At 42.1% G+C, this 20946-nt stretch overlaps 1 protein-coding gene across 3 annotated transcripts in view; it reads left to right on the forward strand.

Moving 5' to 3' along the window:
• The window catches only part of LOC108790770 (dystrophin-like), a 505563-nt gene that overhangs the window by 335171 nt on the left and 149446 nt on the right, over positions 1-20946 (forward strand). For all 3 annotated transcript variants that reach the window (XM_018561111.1, XM_018561113.1, XM_018561114.1), the window contains one exon: positions 12505-12566. In XM_018561111.1, coding sequence (XP_018416613.1) covers positions 12505-12566 — 62 coding nt within the window. The remainder of the gene's footprint in view (positions 1-12504; positions 12567-20946) is intronic.

Raw genomic sequence — 20946 nt, forward strand, 5'->3', positions numbered from 1 at the left:
GCCGGCGCTCTGACTTACCCAGCCAGGGAGTTTTGATGTGTGCACTGCAGGGGGCGGGGCATGTGACACACACACGCCTCCTGTGACTCACCTCCCCTCCCGCCTCCTGTTACCATGGACGCGGCCGGGAGGGGAGGTGAGTCACAGGACCCGCCCCCTCACTGTGAAGCCCGTCGGCAGTGTGGGGCCCCGGTGTTCTCACCGGGACCCTGCACTGCCCCATATTGCAGGACCGGACCGCACTGAGACTGTGCGGCCGGTACCGTTTGGTATACGGTACCGGTCCGCGGACCGGGGGTTGGGGAACACTGACTTAGATGATTCACTGACTTAAAACAATCTTGTGCATATCAGATGTTGGGATGCCAAATATACTTGCCTCCAGGATGAAACCAGGATCAGGATTTCAGCCCCGAAGCAAGTATTATCAAAAACAAGTCTGCAGTTGTGGCTTCCTCATTTCTGCCCCAAGAAATACAGCGGCACAAATTCTGTGCCAGGATTCATGTGCAGCTTGCTGTAATAGTTTGTATGTTTTCTAACTGGCTGTGACTATACTGATAAATGATTATTTACCTGGTTACTGAAGAACAATATTATGCTATTTCCATGTAAACGTTTACCTTGATGATTCTGTCACTATCATTTTGACTTTTGACTCATGTGTTGGTGGACCCATTCCTGCCGTGTAGTATGTTTTCCAGAAGTCTTTATGTTGGTTGCATTCTTAGCCGTTCAGATATAACCGTTGTGTGGGGTCCTAATTAAATTTACGGTGTGGAGCAAGTTCAGAGGCAGTGTACCGCTATTTTGAACTGTAAATCTTTGTGTGTAAATGATTGGTTCTTTGATAAACGATTTAATTCCAGACCAGTATGTTTATTGGAGTACAACAAACAATGAAGAGTGTTCGCTAATGTACTTTGGAACGTTTATCTTGGTTTAGCACCTATTGAGCAAAACACTTTCAGCTTCTTATGATTTTGATTACTTGAAAGTCTTAGAATATGGGTACTGAATGACCAACGGCAACCTCTTCTTTTTTTTTTTATTCAAAGAAAATCTGCTGCATTAATCAATGAGATCTTCAAGCAGGCTGAAACATTAGGAGGTTTCTATTGCTTAAATGTAAACTAATGTGCAAAAATAATGATTGGCTGAAATAAACAATTTAAATGTTTTACTGTAAAATTATTTCACAAACTGTAGGAGTAGCTTTCTTTTTTCCAAAGAGCATGCAGTTGGCTCCTCTGTGCCCAGCACCACTGTTAATGGCTGTATATACACTATATTGCCAAACATAGTGGGACGCCTGCCTGTACATGCACATGAACTTTAATGGCATCCCAGTCTTTGTCTGTAGGGTTCAATATTGAGTTGGCCCACCCTTTGCATCTATAACAGCTTCAACTCTTCTGGGAAGGCTGTCCACAAGGTTTAAGTGTGTGTCTATGGGAATGTTTGACCATTCTTCCAGAAGCGCATTTGTGAGGTCAGCTACTGATGTTGGACGAGAAGGCCTGGCTCGCAGTCTCCGCTCTAATTCATCCTAAAGGTGTTCTATAGGGTTGAGGTCAGGACTCTGTGCAGGCCAGTCAAGTTCCTCCACCCCAAACTCGCTCATCCATGTCTTTATGGACCTTGCTTTGTGCACTGGTGCGCATTCATGTTGGAAAAGAGAGCGGCCATTCCCAAACTGTTCACCACAAAGTTGGGAGCATGAAATTGTCCAAAATGTCTTGGTATGCTGATGCCTTAAGACTTCCCTTCACTGAAACTAAGGGGCCCAGCACAACCCCTGAAAAACAACCCCACACCATAATCTCCCCTCCACCAAACTGTACACTTGGCACAATGCAGTCAGGCAAGTACCGTTCTCCTGGCAACCGCCAAACCCAGACACGTCCATCAGACTGGAGACAGAGGAGCGTGATTCGTAATTTCAGAGAACACGTCTCCACTTCTTTAGAGTCCAGTGGTGGCGTGCTTTTCACCACTGCATGCTTTGCATTGCACTCGGTGATGTAAGGCTTGAATGCAGCTGCTCGGCTATGGAAACACATTCTATGAAGCTCTCTATGCACTGTTGTACTAATCGGAAGGGCACATGAAGTTTGGAGATCTTTAGCTATTGACTCTGTAGACAGTTGTCGACTTAACTTTGTGGCTGAGTTGCTGTTGTTCCCAGTTGCCTCCACTTTGTTATAATGCCACCGGCCGTGGAATATTTAGTAGCAAGAAAATTTCACAGATGGACTTATTGCACAGGTCCAATCTATCACGGTACCACGCTTGAAATCACTTGAGCTCCTGAGAGTGACCCATTCTTTCACAAATGTTTGTAGAAGCAGTCTGCATGCCTGTGCTTGATTTTATACACCATTGTATAAAATTTGGACGGGTGTCCCAATAATTTTGGCAATATAGTGTATGTTGCTGGTGGGACACCACACTCTTAATAGCCACCTTGCGTACTCATGATTAAAGGAGAACTATGAGGTGAGTGCTTTTCACTCACCTCATAGTTCTAGCCGACCTGTGACAAAGAGACTGTCACAGGTCGGCTCAGTAGATTGCTCACCTTTCGATCCTGTCGCGTGACAGGTGAGGTGCTGGATTCCCCTCTCCGATCCGCCAGCGCTGACTGGCAGTACGGACAGGGGAGGGGGCGGGTACAGCTGGCTCTGCTGTAGATAGGCAGAGCCAGCTGTCAGTCACGCAGCTGGGCGGATCCCGGCATAATTGTCGGGATCCGCTTCAGCTGCGGCGTCTCAGTATACTGCGAGCTACAGCTCACGGTATACTGAGCCTAGGGTGATGGGAGGATGCTAGTTTGTGTCCTCCCGTTACCCTAAGGAGAACTATGGGGAAAAGCCTTAACACAAATTACAGTAATTAAGTAATTTGTGTCATCTCTTTTGTCATCTTTTGACTGTGTGAACAGAGTTGTAGGAGGTGCAAGTCAGCCTTCATGGTGGCCCTGATCTTTGATTACATGATAAGGTGACTGGACATTTTACAATGACATTGCATGTTCTCTTTTTTCCATTTATCGATGACAACACGGTGCTAGACTCTACCTAACTGGATATAAATTGCATAGGTTGCTTAGGTAGTTCCTCGTTTAACAGAGTTGTTGGTAAATCAATAGGAAATTGCACAGGGATTCCTTTACAATATTGTAAGTTTGTGCTAACTTTATGAATACCAGGAGGTGTAGTCCTGGGGCAAGTCTACATGCAGGCCTGTGATGTATTCCGCCAATTGCAACCCATTCTCTCAAAAAGCATCATTAAGGGCTTGTTCACACCAAGTGCGGCGCAGATGTAGAGCAGTTACAGAATGCATCAAAACTGCATCCAATGTATTCCAATGGTATTTTGGGCTCTAGTTCACACCAGAGCGTTCATTTCCAGAGCATGTGGAAAAACTGCAGCATGCGCTATTTTTTTCTGCTGTGGAACGCATCAAAACGTATGCAAACACCCTGGAACGCATTGAAAGCCCAGTTTAGGCAAAAAAATGTCCCGGAACGCTGCAAAAATGCGGCAAAACACACTGCACTGCATGTGCAGAAAATCATGCAGATCTTGGCTGGATTTGGTGTGAACAAGCCCGTAAATTTTTCGACAGCGGTGATTTATTTATCCAGACTGTCATTTTAAAACACATTTCAGTTAATATGAGCAATATCTTTGCTTTTCAAATGTCACACATACTAGTATATACTCCAAAAGAGCATAGGTTCTTTTTTTTTTTTTCCAATTTGGTGGTTAATGAGGAAGCTGAAGTTCAAATGTAGAATTCAAAACCACTTATTACCTTCAAGTAGCCAGTTGTTTTAGGTATCCAGGAACAAAAGCTTTTTCTGGCAATGAATAAAAAGGCTCACAAAAGTCAACAGTTGTATTATTCAAGGAATATTGGCTTTTTGGTTCCTAGTAGTTGTCCAGCTGTGACTATAACTACAAAAATCTGGCATCTAATTTGGTTGGTGCATTACATTAGCATCACCATACCAGTAAATATACTAAAGCATAGTATAAACCATTCTTTGATGGAGTGCGGGGATGACAACAAGGACTTCAAAGATTTAACATTTTCCTGAAAGATCTGTATGTGTTGACCATGAAAAGCCTGTTGAATGCATTCTAGATGTGAGCTGTGATAGCTGTTTAATGTTTCATCTGAAATCTGTGCATATGGCAAGCTGGAACTCCTAGATTTTAAAGACTGCAAAATGCACTCTTGATTTAACAGAACACAAGCTGCGCTTGCTGTCAGTATATACTTTTTTTTGATCCTATTGTTTGTGAATTCCATCTCCACCAATTTCACAGTCTGATTTCAACCTGCTGGTGTTTTTTAAATCCCTTTTTTTTTTTCTTCTCTGTCTTTGCTTGTAATGTGACTGTGTCTGCAGGTGCACGTTGACTTGCTTATCAGGCTTCAAAATAGGATTCTAGATATTTTAATCCATTTAGGCACATCACTTTAATAAATGACTAAGAAAAGGAATAATCCTTTTGCAGTTTGATCTCCAGATCAAACATATTATTTTTATTTATTTTTTGTCTCCTGCTTCGTCCAAATCGCTGTGATTGCCCCCTTCTTTTCAAGTCCCAATTAAGGATTGTCAGTATTACAAGGTGCTGTGGAGGATGTCGAGAGATGCTGAACAGGCATTTTATTTTATAGGGTTCATACAACAAGCCCTTCCCTAAATCCTAGCCTAACCCACCTTAGAGTCCCAAAGCTAACAATTAAATGGCCTTTGCAAATGGCAGAGCAGCTTAGGAAAGGAAGTCTCACTGGAGTCTAACCTTTTCTTAAGCTGCAAGATTGTGTTTGGAATTAATGATAACTTTCCAGGCTCAAAGAGTGCAGGGAGAAGCGGCAGTACTTTTCAGAGCAGAAGTGGAATAGCTGCAGCCTTCTTGTGTCGTGCATATAAAGTACCATGGAAAATCTGCCCTCTGTGTTATCAGTCACTAGCCTCTTACAAATTCGGTAGCAGCTGAAGAACCCTATTACCTCGCTGCGCCAGCCACCAGCCACTCTTTTCTAAGGAAGTGTAATTGTCTTTCTATGACATGTTTGTGCGGTTCAGCGTAGTTCATCCTGAATATTTTTTATTTTTTTTAGTCAATTTAAATTCTTGTTAATTAGTACAGTAGGAGTTTTGCCAAGTGAAATACTCTAGAATTTACTGCAGATGGACATCTTCTTGGCATTGGGCAGCCTAATCTGTGTCAGATTTGGCCATCATCACGGATCTCCACAACTGATCAATATGGGGAACAATAGAAACAACTGTTTGAGAGCTGAATTTATGCCCTGATGCAGCCTTTCGCTTGTCAGCATTGTTGCATGTTTTCCATTCTGCCAGAATGATGTCTATGGAAGGAAGGTCAGCTGCAGCCCTTGCATGTGCAGGTTGTCAGCAGCATCCAAAGTGACCCTTGTCTGCATGTAACCAGCAGATGTACTGGATTTCTATCTCAACATCTTATTTATTAACTGTTGTATGTTTTCATTCCGCTATGGCTAGTAGTACTCAAGTATATTACTTGAAGCTAAAGTTTATGAACAAGGTTTTTTTTTTTTTTCCAGTCTACCGATTTATACTTTTATTGGGTAATGTCAGATTGGATGTTGTTGAGTTGTTAAATATCTCCCAATGAGTGTAAAACTTGATGGAATAAAAAGGGGCCATCCAATTTCTTCTGTCATGTCTTGTTAAATACATTTCTTTTTAAAGGACTACAATCATGTAAGTCCACTTCATCTGTAAGGTATCTTAGCTGTTCTTTTACTACATCTTTGATGACATAGTGTAGGTTATCAGTTACTCTTTATGTTGTATAACTACCTTGTATAGATTTCCATTGATTGTAATGGAAACAGACAATACTGCAAGAATGAGGGATATTTGTCTAACCGAACACATGGTAACATTCTACTATTATCCCACAAGTTTACCGGTCACCCATACAATCCAGTCATCTTGGACAGATGCTGGGCTCTTTGCCTTTTGCATTTCAGAGCCTGTGGTGTAGTGAATGCTTTTGCTTCAAGATGCTTCCTTTTCTGCAGTTGCAATTGCAACGGTTATGTCTGCCATGTGAGCCAGGAGAAAATGGAAGTATCAAACGGACATCATATCATAGAGGGAGGTGTGGTTTTTTTTTTTTGTTCCTATAACAGCAAACCCAAATGGACATGGATAAGAAACGGAGTGCATGAAAAAAATATTATAGCACTGCTAAGGTGTGTTTTAGAGCAAGAAGATTTTCATAGTAGTTGTGATCCCAAACCGCTAATACCTGAAGTGTATAGCAGGCATCTGAACCAATCTTCAGGCGGTTGATTAAGTACCCTAGGCCCCCCAAAATCTAGAGTGCTCTAATGTGCAAGTGCCCTCCCACATCTAATTATTGGCCATTAAGGTTGACCATCATTCTGATGTGCCAGTTATGCAGTGTAGGAAGGGAAAGGATAAATTAGGGGAGGGTTAAAACTAGAACTGCAGCTAACGATTATTTTCAAAATCGATTAGTTAGCCGATTATTACACTGTAATTTTTTTTTGCCATTGTGTCTGGTTAGGGTGAGTTTCATTCCCTTCCAGTCCCAAGGACTCAGCAGGATGTGTGAGGATATCTTTCCAATGTAGTACAATTCGCCTATAAGATAGTTGTCACTGAAACAAGTGTCTCTATTTGATAATTTCCACTCTATTCATTTTCTGGTGGCAACTCAGAATTTTGGATTACCCTCACTTTCATTCCTGGTCACATCGATGATCAGGACAATTTTTATAGACCATTAATCTCACTAACTCCTCATCACTCTATACAAATCTAATCTTCTAGTGCTAAGTTGACTAGGTAACCAAAATGATAGGTTTACTATAAAGACTACAAGAGCAATTTGGCTGTAAGATTGTATGTCATTTAATTGCATCACACTGATCTCATGGTGGTCTCTAATGGAGTCAGCTAAACACACAGTTAAATATACCTCTTCCAACCCATTAATCATGACCTCTCACAGGAGCAGGAATTACGTTTGTCAAAAGGCAGAAATATCGTGTAAAGACAGAAAAGTAGGACTTGGTGTTGTTTACACGCACACACACATACTGTTTTTGTTGGTGTGTGTATATATTTGCATACAGTTTCAGTAAGCACAGTTTGGGTAGGTCATTATTGAAATCACCTATTGATATAACTCTTTTTTTTTTGTCTTAAGATACCAATGCTGGCCATGCACATCATAATAAAAACATTGATTTGATGGTTTCGGTTGATTTTATTATTTTTTTGTTTTGTTTTGCATGTTGTTGGTTTAGCCGGGATGACCTTTCGCTCTTATTACTATCATTTACTCAAAATGTGCAGGGTACCTAAGTGGCAAATTTTGGATGTGTAATGCAGTTTTACACATTTTGTTAAGTGGGTTATCTATGTTTTACAAATAATTGCATAGAAACCTGACCAGACAGATGTTTGGATACCTGTTCTGTTAGTGTCCTTTTCTTGGCACCTGTCTTCACAAACCAGAATCCTGGATGTCAAAAGTCCAGACTTTTTTTATGGTTGACAAGTAAAGTGTGGTTTTTCAAATTACTTCTCCATTTGGTAGCCTGATCCAGAAGACTCAGTCCTTAGGAGCTAAATAGCAGAGATTTTGCCATCACAGTGCACCAGAAGTAAAAGTAGTCTATGTAGATCAGGGGTGCCCATAAGGTTGATCGCGATCTACCAGTCGATCGCGTAGCGATCACTGGTAGATTGCGACGTCCTGTCTTCTTTGGATCCCCGCTGCTCTCCCCCATCTGTATGCAGCGGGGATCCGAAGAAAAGTGAAGCTGCAGTCGGCCGCGGGGGGCGGAGCCGCTATCACTGCAGCACGCCGAGCAGTGAGGAGAGAGAGAGCCGCTCGGCTTGGATCTGACAGCCGGCGGCTCTCTCTCCTCGCTGCACATGCTGCTGTGCTACTGTTACAGCGGCTCCGTCCCGCGCCCCAGGCGGCTGAAGTGTTTCTTTCTCTTCTCCTCGGATCTCCCGCTGCCTCTGCCCGGGAGAGGAGGGGAGATCCAGAAGAGAAGTTGCAGCCCCCCTCTGTGCATGGCCGAGCGGCAGAGGATCGGTGCATATCAATGACATGTACCAATCCTCTGTGCAGAACAAACACTGGGGCGATCAGCTGATCACTCCGGTGTTTGTAAATAGTTTGATCGCCCGCACCCGATCCAGTTTGATCACCCGCACCCGGAACGCAGGCACATTAGTGCCTGCATTCCGGTCCAGTGTGATCTGCAAAAATAGTGCTTGCAGCATTTTTGCAGATCGCACTGGACCGGAACGCAGGCACTAATGTGCCTGGGTTCCGGGTGCAGGTGATCGCACTGTGGGCGAGGGGCCTGGCTGCGGTGCCATTGACTTCAGTGCACCCCCCGCCCCTGAATGCAAGTGTTTTTTCTTTGTTAGATCTCATTGAGCTCGTCATTTGAAAAGTAGATCTCTAGACGGAAAATTGTGGGCGCCCCTGATGTAGATAATCCTGTTCCCTATTCTATACCCAGTACAATGGTTTCCTTTCTTCTTTTGTGTTTCAATTTGATATGCATGCCATTTTCTGTTGAAAGCCCATGTAAAGATGATAAAAAATAATAATTTGGAAGTTATTTCTTCCGACATCTCCATTTCATTCATATTTTATATTTCTTTTGTCACTGTAGTTTAGGGAATATTACAAGTGTTTTGTTGGTGTTTTGTCTCTGCAACAGAAGTTTGGTATTCAAGTTTAGTCCTTTTTAACTCGATTTAAATAACCATTTTAAAACCACTTGGTGGGTCTTTTGCTTAGTGTCTACGATTTGCAGATACAGTTTTACTTTCTGACAATTCCATCTGTACTTTGTGTGTCTGTAGCATACAAAGGATTAAATGTCCTTTCTATGTGTTTTGTAGATTTTAGTGTCTGTAGGTGAAGGCTATTTGTCTCATGATGTATTGATACTGTTGTGCACAATAACTGTACTGTTAAAGAGGGCTCAACTCCATGTTAGATAATTGTTTGAGCATGAGATTTGCCCCCTTGTTGACATCTGCCTCTATTAAAATCTGAGTATTATAAATGCAGTAAAAAAAAAAAAAAAAAGTTAAATCTAAATTGATTCCAATCTTAAATGTAGTTAATTGTTTGCTCAAACTGAGTGCTCTTTGTGGTTTTGTTATAATGCAAGGGGTTAGTATGTAATGGGTCCCTATTTGACAACATTGGTAAGACCAATGTAATTAGATTACTGGTTGGTTGATATAGCTTATTGATTCTTTCAAATTTGCATTTAGACTTGGACTAGATGTGCAATAATCCACTGTTCTCACCTGCGCACAGGGGGAATTTGTACAAAACTGTGCACTTTCCCTCAGCGCACAAAATGCATACATTTTTCAGATGTGCTGTGGTGCATTCATTCTTGGTGGCACGCTAAGCGTGCATGCCAAAGCATTTGTATTGTAGCACATCAAAATGCATGGTACTGAAATACCATGTGTGTTGGTGCCGCCCAGCTACCATCGCCTTGGCGGGATTGTTGCACTTTGGGAAGCCCATTGGACTACACAAATGCACTGCATACCAGTGCATGCATTGTGGTGTGAACAAGGGCTTAGTGAATCCTCAGGCTCAAAATAGGAACTGAATTGAAGGAACTGAATTGTAGAAGCTGTGCCAAACAAAGTACGCGGAGGAAAAAAAGGACCTCAGTAGTGCCTCTGCAGTCCATTCTTGATAACTGATCATGCTTTGTTCTGCACTCTCTGTGTCCAGGAGGCCGTCTTGGTAGCAACACAGGGCTTTGCTTCCTCATAGTTACCCCGATGTTGTGTTTTAATAACCAAGAAGCAGTAGGAGGGGTGTTGAACGTACTGATCCACAGAATGAGCGAAGAAGTGGCAGGGATATCCTTGCACTGCAGGCCCTCAGGTACAGCTTTCTCTAACAAAGAGAATAATGAGCAGCACAGCAGTGACCTCACCAGATCTTGTGAGACCTAAAGTCACAGGCAACAGTGGCTCTCGCACACCAGATGTACTGTCAAACAAAATGCAATTTTCCTTTTGACGTTTCCTTCATATATGGTTGTAGAATAAGTTATTAAAATGCTTGTGTTTCTGTGTCTTCTGTGAGTGCAAGAGTGAGCTGAATCGAAAGCATTAATAACCTCCGATTACTAGCACTAAGGCGGCTGTGTTGGTAACTTTTTTTTTTCTAGGTAGCATTTTTACTTTGTCTAAGATTCCAGAAACGACAGAAATGTATTCCCTTAATGTCCCCTAACAAAGCTTGCATATTTCTTTAGACCACCTTGGCGTTCATGTGGTATTATTCAAAAACCAAAAATTGAGAGAGGAAAAATGTCTCTCTCTCTCCCCCTCCCTCTCCCCCTCCCCGTGCTGCACCAGGGGGACGTTGAGGAGACTCTCACCTAGAAAAGTGGAAGGTATGTGGCGACCCACTCTTGGGTCATGACCCACCAGTTGAGAACCAAGATGCTAGAGGATAGTGACACAAACTGTTGCCAGGAAGTCTTGCTATTGAAGCTTCTGTGAAGCTTCATATAGAAGCCAACTAGTGATTTAGCCTACCAGTACCATAATACTGGAATCTGTTTTGGATCCAACTTTTGCGGTACGATACTAATACTGTTTTTGTGATTCAACAATTTCACAACCTTAATGGTTATCCTTGCTTGAATAGCTTCAAAATACATTTTATTTGTAAGCCTGCCTTTTTTTTTTTCTATTTTTGGAAAGAGCGGACAAGGGTTAGAGCCTTCTCAGGTCTTTATTGCCATGTTACTATCGCATCTGTCATTCCTTGCATGGACATCACATGGACAGGAAGGGAGAAAAGCCAGTCGTTTTGTCATTTTGTCTGAAGTTGAGCATTAAGCATATCAAGCAAGCGTAGCATATGTGACTTAATAGGTGTATGTTTTGGGGAAAATAAGGAAAAATATACAGTACAAACTATTTTTATCATCTAAATATAAGTTGTTAGGAGCTCTAACGCTGTATTTTGTAAGACTTGTTTTTTTGTGCTTATCCTCCTCAGGGCTTCATTTTTCAAAGGTAATAACTGTTTTAAAACAATACCAAAACATAGCCTGACCCATGGTGATAGATTTCTATACTTAGGGCCAAGAAAAAACATAGCTATGTAATTGGCTCTTACAGAGAGGAAAATAAACTATGAAGTTTTAATAAAACTTCAGTCCTGGCTCCTGTGGAAAATAAATGTTCTACCTAGTGGTGCCATTAAATTCATTCTGATCCTGTATTTATTCTTCTAGAGCAACAGTTATCTGTAGATCCATTCAAGATGAATAAAGGTTTCTGCATTGTTGTCAGGATTTGTGGTGAAATATTGACAGTTCATATTCTCGCTAAATAGATTTAGGTCTTCACCAGTTGCTTTTAAAAAAAAAAAAACTATTGTGGAATTCAATGGGTGGGGTAGGGGTGGGAATATTTGCCGTTTATGTGCAAGTATTTCACTCTTTTGGCAGATTATTTTGCTTTCCTCCAGTTACGATGGCTTTGCGTTCTCTGCCGCTGCCATCTTTGCTGCTGCTTTCACCTTTTATTGTATTCTCTTTTTTTCCCCCATTGGGCAGCCAATGATGTATGCATACTGACGTTGCATGAGCCCATCATCCGGCTCCTCTTACAGATGCCAGGGATGTACACTACACTGCTCAAAATTAGCTGACAAAGGAGTTATTTGGGGAGAAGTTGCATACATGGTCTCTTTTAACATCAAAAACTCTGCCTACTAGCATTTTTTTTTTTAAACTATACTTCCGGTCTAATTTTTTATTTGCTCTGTTTTTGTTTCCTTTTTCTTTCTGTTTGGAAAAGCAAATACATAAATGTACTTGGCTACAAATACTTAAGAGGATATACAGGATTTTGTTTGAGTAATTGTGCATTATGTTGGTGTATGGGGACTTTTTGGTTGTTCCTTCAGCTTTGCCTAGTTGTCTAGAAATACATGCACTTTTAAAAACACAGTGACTGTAAATTGCACAGTCCCCATCCACATTTGCACAGAGTTGCCCATTTACAAAGTGAACCTGACATATTGGTTGAAGGACAAGTTTTTAGGCCTCAAGCTAGAATCCCACCACTGAGGTGCTTGCTTAACTCTCCTTGACTGTATGCTCCATTCAAGACTGTGAGTTACTGCACAGATAAAGGGTTTTTCTTTTTGACCCATGAATATAAACACAGGTGGAGGCAGCAGATTATGGAGAGGTATGCAGGTAACATCTGGGTTGGGGGATGTGTCTAGGTTAGAATGCTAAGGAGGGTGGGTTAACAAGTTTTTTTTTTTTAACTAAACCTAGACTTGTCCTATAAATGCAATACATAATCTGCCCATTGACCATGTGTGCATAGTGTACTAACTCTTTGTTTTCCTTCCCTTTTAGCCATGAGTCGCAAACAACCTGCTGGGATCATCCCAAAATGACAGAGCTTTACCAGTCTTTAGGTAAGCTTTACTGTGAATCCATTCACCAAGTTTTAACAGCATTTATCATCTAGTGTGTTTATTCCTTCCAACAATGAATAAAAATATTGGTAATTGTTAAAGGAGAACTATGAGGTGAGTGCTTTTCACTCACCTCATAGTTCTAGCCGACCTGTGACAATGAGACTGTCACAGGTCGGCTCAGTAGATCGGGATGTGAGTGACCACATACCGGGTTTGCTCACCTCTCGATCCTGTCACGGCTCTCTGCTGTGACAAGGGGGCTCTCTGCCGTGACAGGGGGAGGGGCTGGATTCCCCTCTCCCCCCTCCGATCTTCCAGCGCTGACTGCCGGAACAGACGGGGGGAGGGGGCGGGTACAGCTGGCTCTGCCTCTAGATAGGCAGAGCCAGCTGTCACTCACGCAGCCGGGCGGATCCCTTCGTCTAAGTCGGGATCCGCTCCGGCGTCTCGGAGTACTGCGAGCTGTAGCTCGCGGTATACTGAGCTTAGGGTGACGGGAGGACGCTAGTTTGTGTCCTCCCGTTACCCTAAGGAGAACTATGCGGCATTAGGGTACCGCCATAGTTCTCCTTTTAACATAAGGGCCTTGTGTTTGTTGTTTTAGGTGTTTTCTATCACATCTAATCAAAGTCATGCATTGCTTTATTTGCCTGATTTGGGAAAATAAGCTGTTATCTCGACAAAAACGTTAATAGTTGGATGAGGACTGTTAGTTCTATACTAGGGTGATTTGAATGAGATTTAGGCACGCTAAGGCTATACAAGTGTGTGTGTGTGTGTGTGTGTGTGTGTGTGTGTGTGTGTGTGTGATAACTGGTTCCAGGCACTGCAGAGGGTAGGCAGGTGTTTTTACTGCCTGACATCTACCAGTTTGTAGCAAAACTGTGCTTTGCCCATAAAGGACAAAAAAATAGGTTTGCTTCAGTGCCTTCCAGAGTAGCAGCACATACTATCCCTTCCTTAGCAAAGATAATACCCCACCAATCCCCCCCGAGAAAGTCCTCAGCGCTGTGCAACTGCGACTGGTATGATGTAAATTGCCAGCATGTGTAAATGTTCTCCAATGTAGGCTCACTTTAGGATATTTGATCAGAAAAATGACTTGCAAATATTGGTATTCATACATAAATATTTAGTTATGTTATATGTGATTCTCTTTGTTTTGCAGGCCTTTTTGTTTCAGGGCTTGTAGATTCATGTCCATACAGCAAGAAAGAGTTCCATATATAAAGGCTTACTATTTTAAGAGCTATATAATTTATTTGTTTTTGGTATACTTGTTGGGACATGTACAACCTTTTGCAGCACTTTTAGAGAGGATATTATAAAGCCCACAGTACTTCCAGGAAACTCCTGTCATTCCAAAGGGTTTATTGTTGAATTTCTTCAAGATTATACCGTAAAGAGTTGATATTTTTTATGTTTGACAACCTCATAAATTTGATCGGAAATCGTTTTTATTAGGAACGTTAAAGCTCATCTCCGGGCACAATAAACATGCCAAGGTCACACCAGTTCTACATTTCTTTGCTGCAAAAGCCGCTCCCCATCATGTTTACATGCCAGACTTAGTACTGTTCCCCCTGTACTTCCGACTGCTGGACCCCAGCTCTGTGGTTCATGTCTCCGCATCTCTCTCCCGCAGGCCATTCACAAAACACAGCCCCAAGCTTTGTTTTGTAAATGGCCAGGAGAGGGAGATGAAGACCTGACCGCAGTGCTGGCGTCTGAAACCTTTTAGCCTTGGTTCACACCTAGGCGGCACCGTTTTTACGCGTTTGTACGTGCGTTAGCAGCATGCGGTTATTAGCGTGTTGTGCACATTTGTATGCACGTTTTAACGCAGGTACATGAGGAAGCATGTTTTGATTGGCATAAACCGGTGTCGGCAATGGAAGAACGTGCGTATAGACGCAAAAACGCTCATGAAAATGTGCAACTTGCTTTTGTTCGTTTTTGGGCATTTCCAATGAAGTCTATTGGGTGGAAAAGTGCTTTTAACTGGCCAAAGAAGCTCCTATATCTTTTCAGGCGTCGGGCGTTTTCCTATTTGCCGTTTTTGTGCTCAGGTGTGTACCAGGGCTATTGAAAATCATGGGATTTCTTGTGTTGGACAGTTAAAAGAGCTTTTTGAACTCATAAAGTCCTAGCTGTGAACCAGGGCTAAGTGCTTACATTTGAGCGGCCCAGAAGTAGAGCGAGATTGGTACTAAGACCGGTTAGTAAACAATCTGATTTGTCTAATGTAGACGAAAGCCTGCATAATGCGGGGTTGCTTTATAGGGCAATTGAATGTATTACTGTTTTAACGGCTATTTATCTGCTTTCATTTTTTTGAATAGTGGGTATAATTTAACATCCATGAGCTTACACGTATTTTTCTCTTATTTCTATTTTTGATTTCAAGTCTAAAATACACTTTTGTGAATATATATATATATATATATAGTATGCTTATTGTTTTTAAGCATATTTCACAGCATGCATGGAATTGAACGTTTGTTTTTTTTCATTAGTTTACTTGTTTGCAAAACGCTTGAATAACCACTGCTTGAAAATTGATTTCTTTTCTCTCTTGCCTAAATCCCCCGATAGCTCTTGATAGGCTATTATGGCTCAGTTTCTTTTATCAGATCTTTGCCAAGGCTAAAAAAAAAGGATAATACATGAAATCAAGTAGTACAAGTGGTTAAACTGAGGAGGGGTGGGTAGTATAGCTAGTTTTAGTGTGTGGTTTGTCTCACACATTTGACCTGCAGTAATTTCTTAAAGCATTGGTTCTCAACCTCTGTAACCTCAGGACCCACATTTGTTCTTGGTCATTAAGTAGCGACCCAAGTCACACTGCAATGGAACGCACGGCATTAGGGTACCGCGCATTCCGGTGCGGGTGTACGAACTGTAGATGGGAGGGGAGTTTGGAGTACCATTCAAATAAATGGTAACGCAACACGCCTCCCACACCAGAATGCACGGTAGGTGCAATAGCATGGTACAGTGCGTTAATCGCACAGGGCTGTGTGATTAACGCACTGTACTAATGTGAACAGGCCCTCAAAAACACTGACATACATACACACAACCACAGACACAATCTCACACACATACACCCAACAAAATTGTACTTTTTAACATTTTTTTTTTCTTAAGATCCACCCATTCTCCCTACCTTACGAGAACTGGAGTGGATCCTCAGCCTAAGGTCCAGTGTGGGCTGCTGTGCTGTGGCGGAGTTTCATCCATGTGTGCATTGCTTACAGCTCCCTTGCGTGCCCTGTAGAGGTGCCAAGAGCCAGAATGTGACGTCATTCCGGTCCAGGCACCTCTACAGGACACCTGAGGGAGCTGTAAGCAATGCACGTATGAATGCAGCTTCCTTCTGGCCATAGCCCCATCCTATCCCACCTTAAGCTGACACTCGGTGCCGGGCAGCATATTTTGAATGGCTGCTAGGTGGGAGAACTGACAGTGCTGCGCTAAGGGGAGGCAGAGGAGCCTCTGGTCTAGAGAAGTGAAAGGAATGTGTTGACCCACCGAACACGGGGTCATGACCCACCAGTTGAGAACTAAAGTCTTAAAGTGTATTTTTACTTTTGCAGCCACATTGGGAATAACACCTATTTTATATTTGTCACGGGTTTCCATTCATGTAGCATAATTTTATAGAAATATTGACCCTGGAAGTCAGACTTGGTCATGTAGCTTCCCAGACTCCTTGCGTCAGTGAATGGACAAAGGATGTAAAGGATGGAACAGCCAAACTTAGTTATACAAAGTCTACCTACTACACAGGAATAGAATAGGGTATACACGGTCTTAATTTCAGCTGGTTCCTAATAAACCAACCGAAATTCACAGTGTGTGCTGCTGTCGGCACCCTTTCGTCCAGCATCCCTCAATCAGCTGATAAAAGGAGACGGTTGGAAAATTGTTGGTCAAACGGAGCTGGCAGCCAATTGCTGTTAGCTCCGTTTTGGTATTCTGACAGTGGCCCGGTGGCTGCTGTTCGAATACAATGAAAACAGCTGGGTATGATTTTGTCCGTCAACGCTCCTAAGCATTGATGGAGTAATCTGTTCTATTTTTTTTTTTTTCAGGCAGAACGTGTCTATCTGACTTTAAACTCTAAGGTCCCATGCACACAGGCATGTGAAAATACTCCCATCTACATTGGATCTTTCTGCTAGAAACTGTCAGAAAAATCCAACATTGTGTTTTTGTTGTGCAATTACACGCGAGTATGCATGACGCTTAGAGTTGTGTGCACGTAAACTAATTCTGTTGACTAGGATATTCATTTATTTTAGACACTAGATTGAATTTATGTGCATACACATGTAAATCATGCCAGTAAGCTCCTCTGAATGCATATTTGGGGCATTTTGTTTTTATGCCCCTAAACAACATTCTAAGGCCTGGTTAACACCTGCGTGTTTCGAGAACCTGCAACGATTCGCATTTTTCTTTTGTCTACGATCGCGGAAACTCGCACGAATGTGAAACACACTTGCGATGCGATTCATTTCTATTGGCACCTCAAACACAGCTGGCAAGCCCCACGGTTTTGCGCTGCATTTCTAAACGCGCAAGAAAAAAAATGCATCTTGCGCGTTTCAAAAAATAGCGCAGGAGCCTTTTTGCTGCCCATATGGCCTTAATTGGTGGATTTCCTATTTTTATCTGAACTGTAAATACTGAACATAGAGGAATTTTTCATCTCGAGCATTTGATTTTTCTGTTATTTCTGTCTATAAAGCAGCACTTTACCTTTCCTGCACTCTGCCTTGCACTGTCTGTGGGGTCTTGCAGAAACACCAGGTGCATATTTAGTATTCTATTTTAGAGAGCAGTAGATTTGTCCATCAGCTTTTTCAGTCTTCCAAGTAGTTTTTCTGCTTGCTTTTCGTATTCCTTTTTTTTTTTTCTTTCCTTCCGCTTTCGGGGGAAAAAATATAGGCTACATCTTTTCTGTAAATGAGGCATCATTATGTAGAGCTTTTGCCATCTGCACATTGAACAGGTAGATGTGCTGAATTTTTAATCTGTCAAAGAATTAAAATGCTTGTTTCTGCATTTGTTTTCTGGACATAAAGCCTATCAGCATAGTAGGGATGTAAATTGCTTATCTGTGTATTGTAAGCAGATCTTCATACACTACATTTTATTAAATCAGCACTTCTTTTTAGTGTTTCAGTTAATTTTTTTCCCAGTTATTTTAAAGAACTAGTAAAACTGCTGAGAAAATAAATTCAAAAACAAAAAAAGTAAACACAAATGTAAATGTTCCCTAATAACAAAAAATATTTTTGGATATGGTGTTTGAAATGTATTTTTTTTTCCTCTAGGGGCATTTTAGAAGTATTCTCTTGTCAAAATTGAAATATAAACCTTGAGGCCCCGTTCACACCTGGGCGTTTTGTAGCGCGTTCCTACGCTCTGCAAAACGCTCAAACACCGAAATCCCATTATTTCCTATGGGTATGGTTCACACCTGGGCGTATTACAGGCCGTATGAACGCGCTACGCCAAAAGAAGTACAGGAGCTTCTTTGGGGTGTTTTTGCCGCGCGTATCCATTGGGATACAGCCAGGTAGCCCTCGGAAACGCGCGTTTGTCACGGCAGTTTTTTACCCACGAATCGTGGTTAAAAATGTGCGGCACGAAATGCGCGACAAACGCGCATATTCGATACGCCTAGGTGTGAACCCAGCCTGAAATATAGGGGTACAGAACCCTGCCCAGGGCTGTGTACACCCTGTAGTATCCCTCTCTACCCGATCTGTCTTTCATATAAGCAGGTAGCCTGACTTTCTAGTGAATATTTGGCTCATCTATCTTCCTTCTAACCTCCTTCGGTCTTTCAAAACCAATTCTCTACCCATCTTTAAATGCTAAAGTCCTCTTCAAACCTTTGCACTACATTGCAGCGTATTATCCCAAGTACGTTAAAGGAGAACTATGAGATGAGTGATTTCCACTCACCTCATAGTTCTAGCCGACCTGTGACAATGAGACTGTCACAGGTCGGCTCAGTAGATCGGGAGGTGAGCGAACACATACCAGGTTCGCTCACCTCTCGATCCTGTCACGGCTCTCTGCCGTGACAGGGGGAGGGGCTAGATTCCCCTCTCCCCGCTCCGATCTGCCAGCGCTGACTGGCGGAACGGACGGGGGAGGGGGCGGGTATATATGCTTGGCCTTTCCACTCCTTCCCTGTCAACCTTTTTTTCTTTTATTGTACTGCACTGAATGAAGATTAGAAAAAAATACAGGAAGTAGACACTAATAGCCAACTCTCCGAAAGTCACGCCAACCGTAATGTAGTTCTGCAAAGTATATTGGCAAACTCATAAAGCTGAAATCTCCTTAGTGACAGGTGCTATATAAACATATTAGTTGTCTGGCAGGCAAAAGTTTACATATACACATACTTTTTTTTTTTTTTTACTCCTTATTTGTATGCGTTTAGCCTCATTATTTTCAAAAATAGTGTAGTGTTGGATTATCACAGTAGCTGTGGATTCATTCTGAAAAGATAATAGCTTAACAAGTACATCTTCAGTTCTACCAAATCTGATATTTTGGATGTTCATGCTTGCTAGTAATTTGACTTAAAGTGAGATAGTTCCAGCAGAATATCCAGTTCTGTCAACCTGCTGCTGCCATTACAAAGCTAAAAGATCAATTTTTGTACGGTATATACTCGAGTATAAGCCGTCCCGAATATAAGCCGAGGTACCTAATTTTACCAAAAAAAACTGGGAAAAAGTATTGACCCGAATATAAGCCGAACGGAAATCTCGGCTTATACTCGAGTATATACGGTATCTAGACAAATAATTGTAGTATCTGGGTTGCAAAAGATGTGCCGGCGTATAAGGCGACTGGGCGTATAAGACCCCCTAATTTTTCTGTTAAAACATAGGTTTTGGGCTATACTCGTTGTACAAGACGAGTATAGCCCAAAATAATGTTTAAATACACCCACAAACCTCCATGGCGGTATTCCCGAGTGTGGATCGGGGTTAATTTTCAGTACCATAAGCGGTAACCCCGAGCCACACTCTGGATTACCGTCTCTTACCTTGTCCACGATCCCCGCTGTGTCCTCCATCTTCCGGGTTCCGTCCCTTGCGAGCGTCCGCGACGTAAGGGGGCGGAACCGGCGGGAATTTTAAAGGTAAAAAAAAAAAGAATCAGACCGCCAGGGAGGCTAATCTGTCAGGAATATCCCTTCTTCAGGGCATAATCAAGTCTTGTACAAACGGTGAACTGCCACACCTGCCGGAACAGTGACTGTAGCCGTATGACTGCAGTCACTATTTGGCCCAGCTAGCACAACATAACTTGATTTAGCAAATCAACTGTTGTTAAACAGAGTGGTGCCAACAGGGTCACACACAGCTTGAATTTTGGCTGAGTCAGCAGTGTATGACCAGCTGTAGTTATGGCCTTGTGGGAATAGGTGATAACAGAAAACTACTAGTTGAAATTATTTGCTATTTACGATATAAAAAGGCAGTAGGTGACTGAACTCCAGGAATGATCATCTGTCCCTGACTGCAGGTAATTTGTGGTATCCGATTAAATCCGACAGCCGTGAGCATCTGCAGCCACCATCAGCCAGTCATTGTTTTGTGTAGGCTGAGCAGTAGCAGTGATTCACACACGGCTATCATTCTGGCCACAGGAATCCACAGATTCTTGCTGCTAGAATTCACAAAACTCCCTAATCCCACGTGTGAATAGAGCCTAACAGACCTGGTAAGACACACTTCCTCAATAAGTCTGCATGCTGACTCTTGTATAGATGAGTGTGGCTTTTAATCTGCCACCATTGATCACTTAAATGAGAGGAAAGAAAAAAACAGTTCTAGGAGAAAAAAGTGATTTGTCATTTTCAAGCACAAATCTGTTGAGAAATCATATGACGTTACAGGAATATAAAGGAAAAAAGTGTGGGACTTCACTTGGACTTCAGGTGTGTATGTTGCATTCATGTTGCGTTGTAAAAAAAACCTGCAGTTTGGTTTTAAAGTTTAATTTCTGAGTGCCATTCAGTTTAGTTGCTTCTGAAAAGGCACTATGTTTCAGGTCATCAGGACTGCAATAGTTGAAATGTGGGGAATGTCGGTTTTGAATAGTGATGAAGTGATTGCAGCAGATTTAGTAAATGCTTGGTTGGATTATGTGAAGAGTACAAAGGTGCATAATTGTGTTAAAGTTGTACTCTGGACAGAAGTATTGTTATATCTGTATAAAGGTGCTTTCTTACATAGTTACATAGTATTTGAGGTTGAATACAGACACATGTCCATCAAGTCCAACCTAGTGTGTGTGTGTGTGTGTGTGTGTGTGTGTGTGTGTGTGTGTGTGT

Source organism: Nanorana parkeri, unplaced genomic scaffold (assembly GCF_000935625.1).
Source record: "Nanorana parkeri isolate BGI_ZX_2015 unplaced genomic scaffold, ASM93562v1 scaffold500, whole genome shotgun sequence".
Lineage (NCBI taxonomy): Eukaryota > Metazoa > Chordata > Amphibia > Anura > Dicroglossidae > Nanorana > Nanorana parkeri.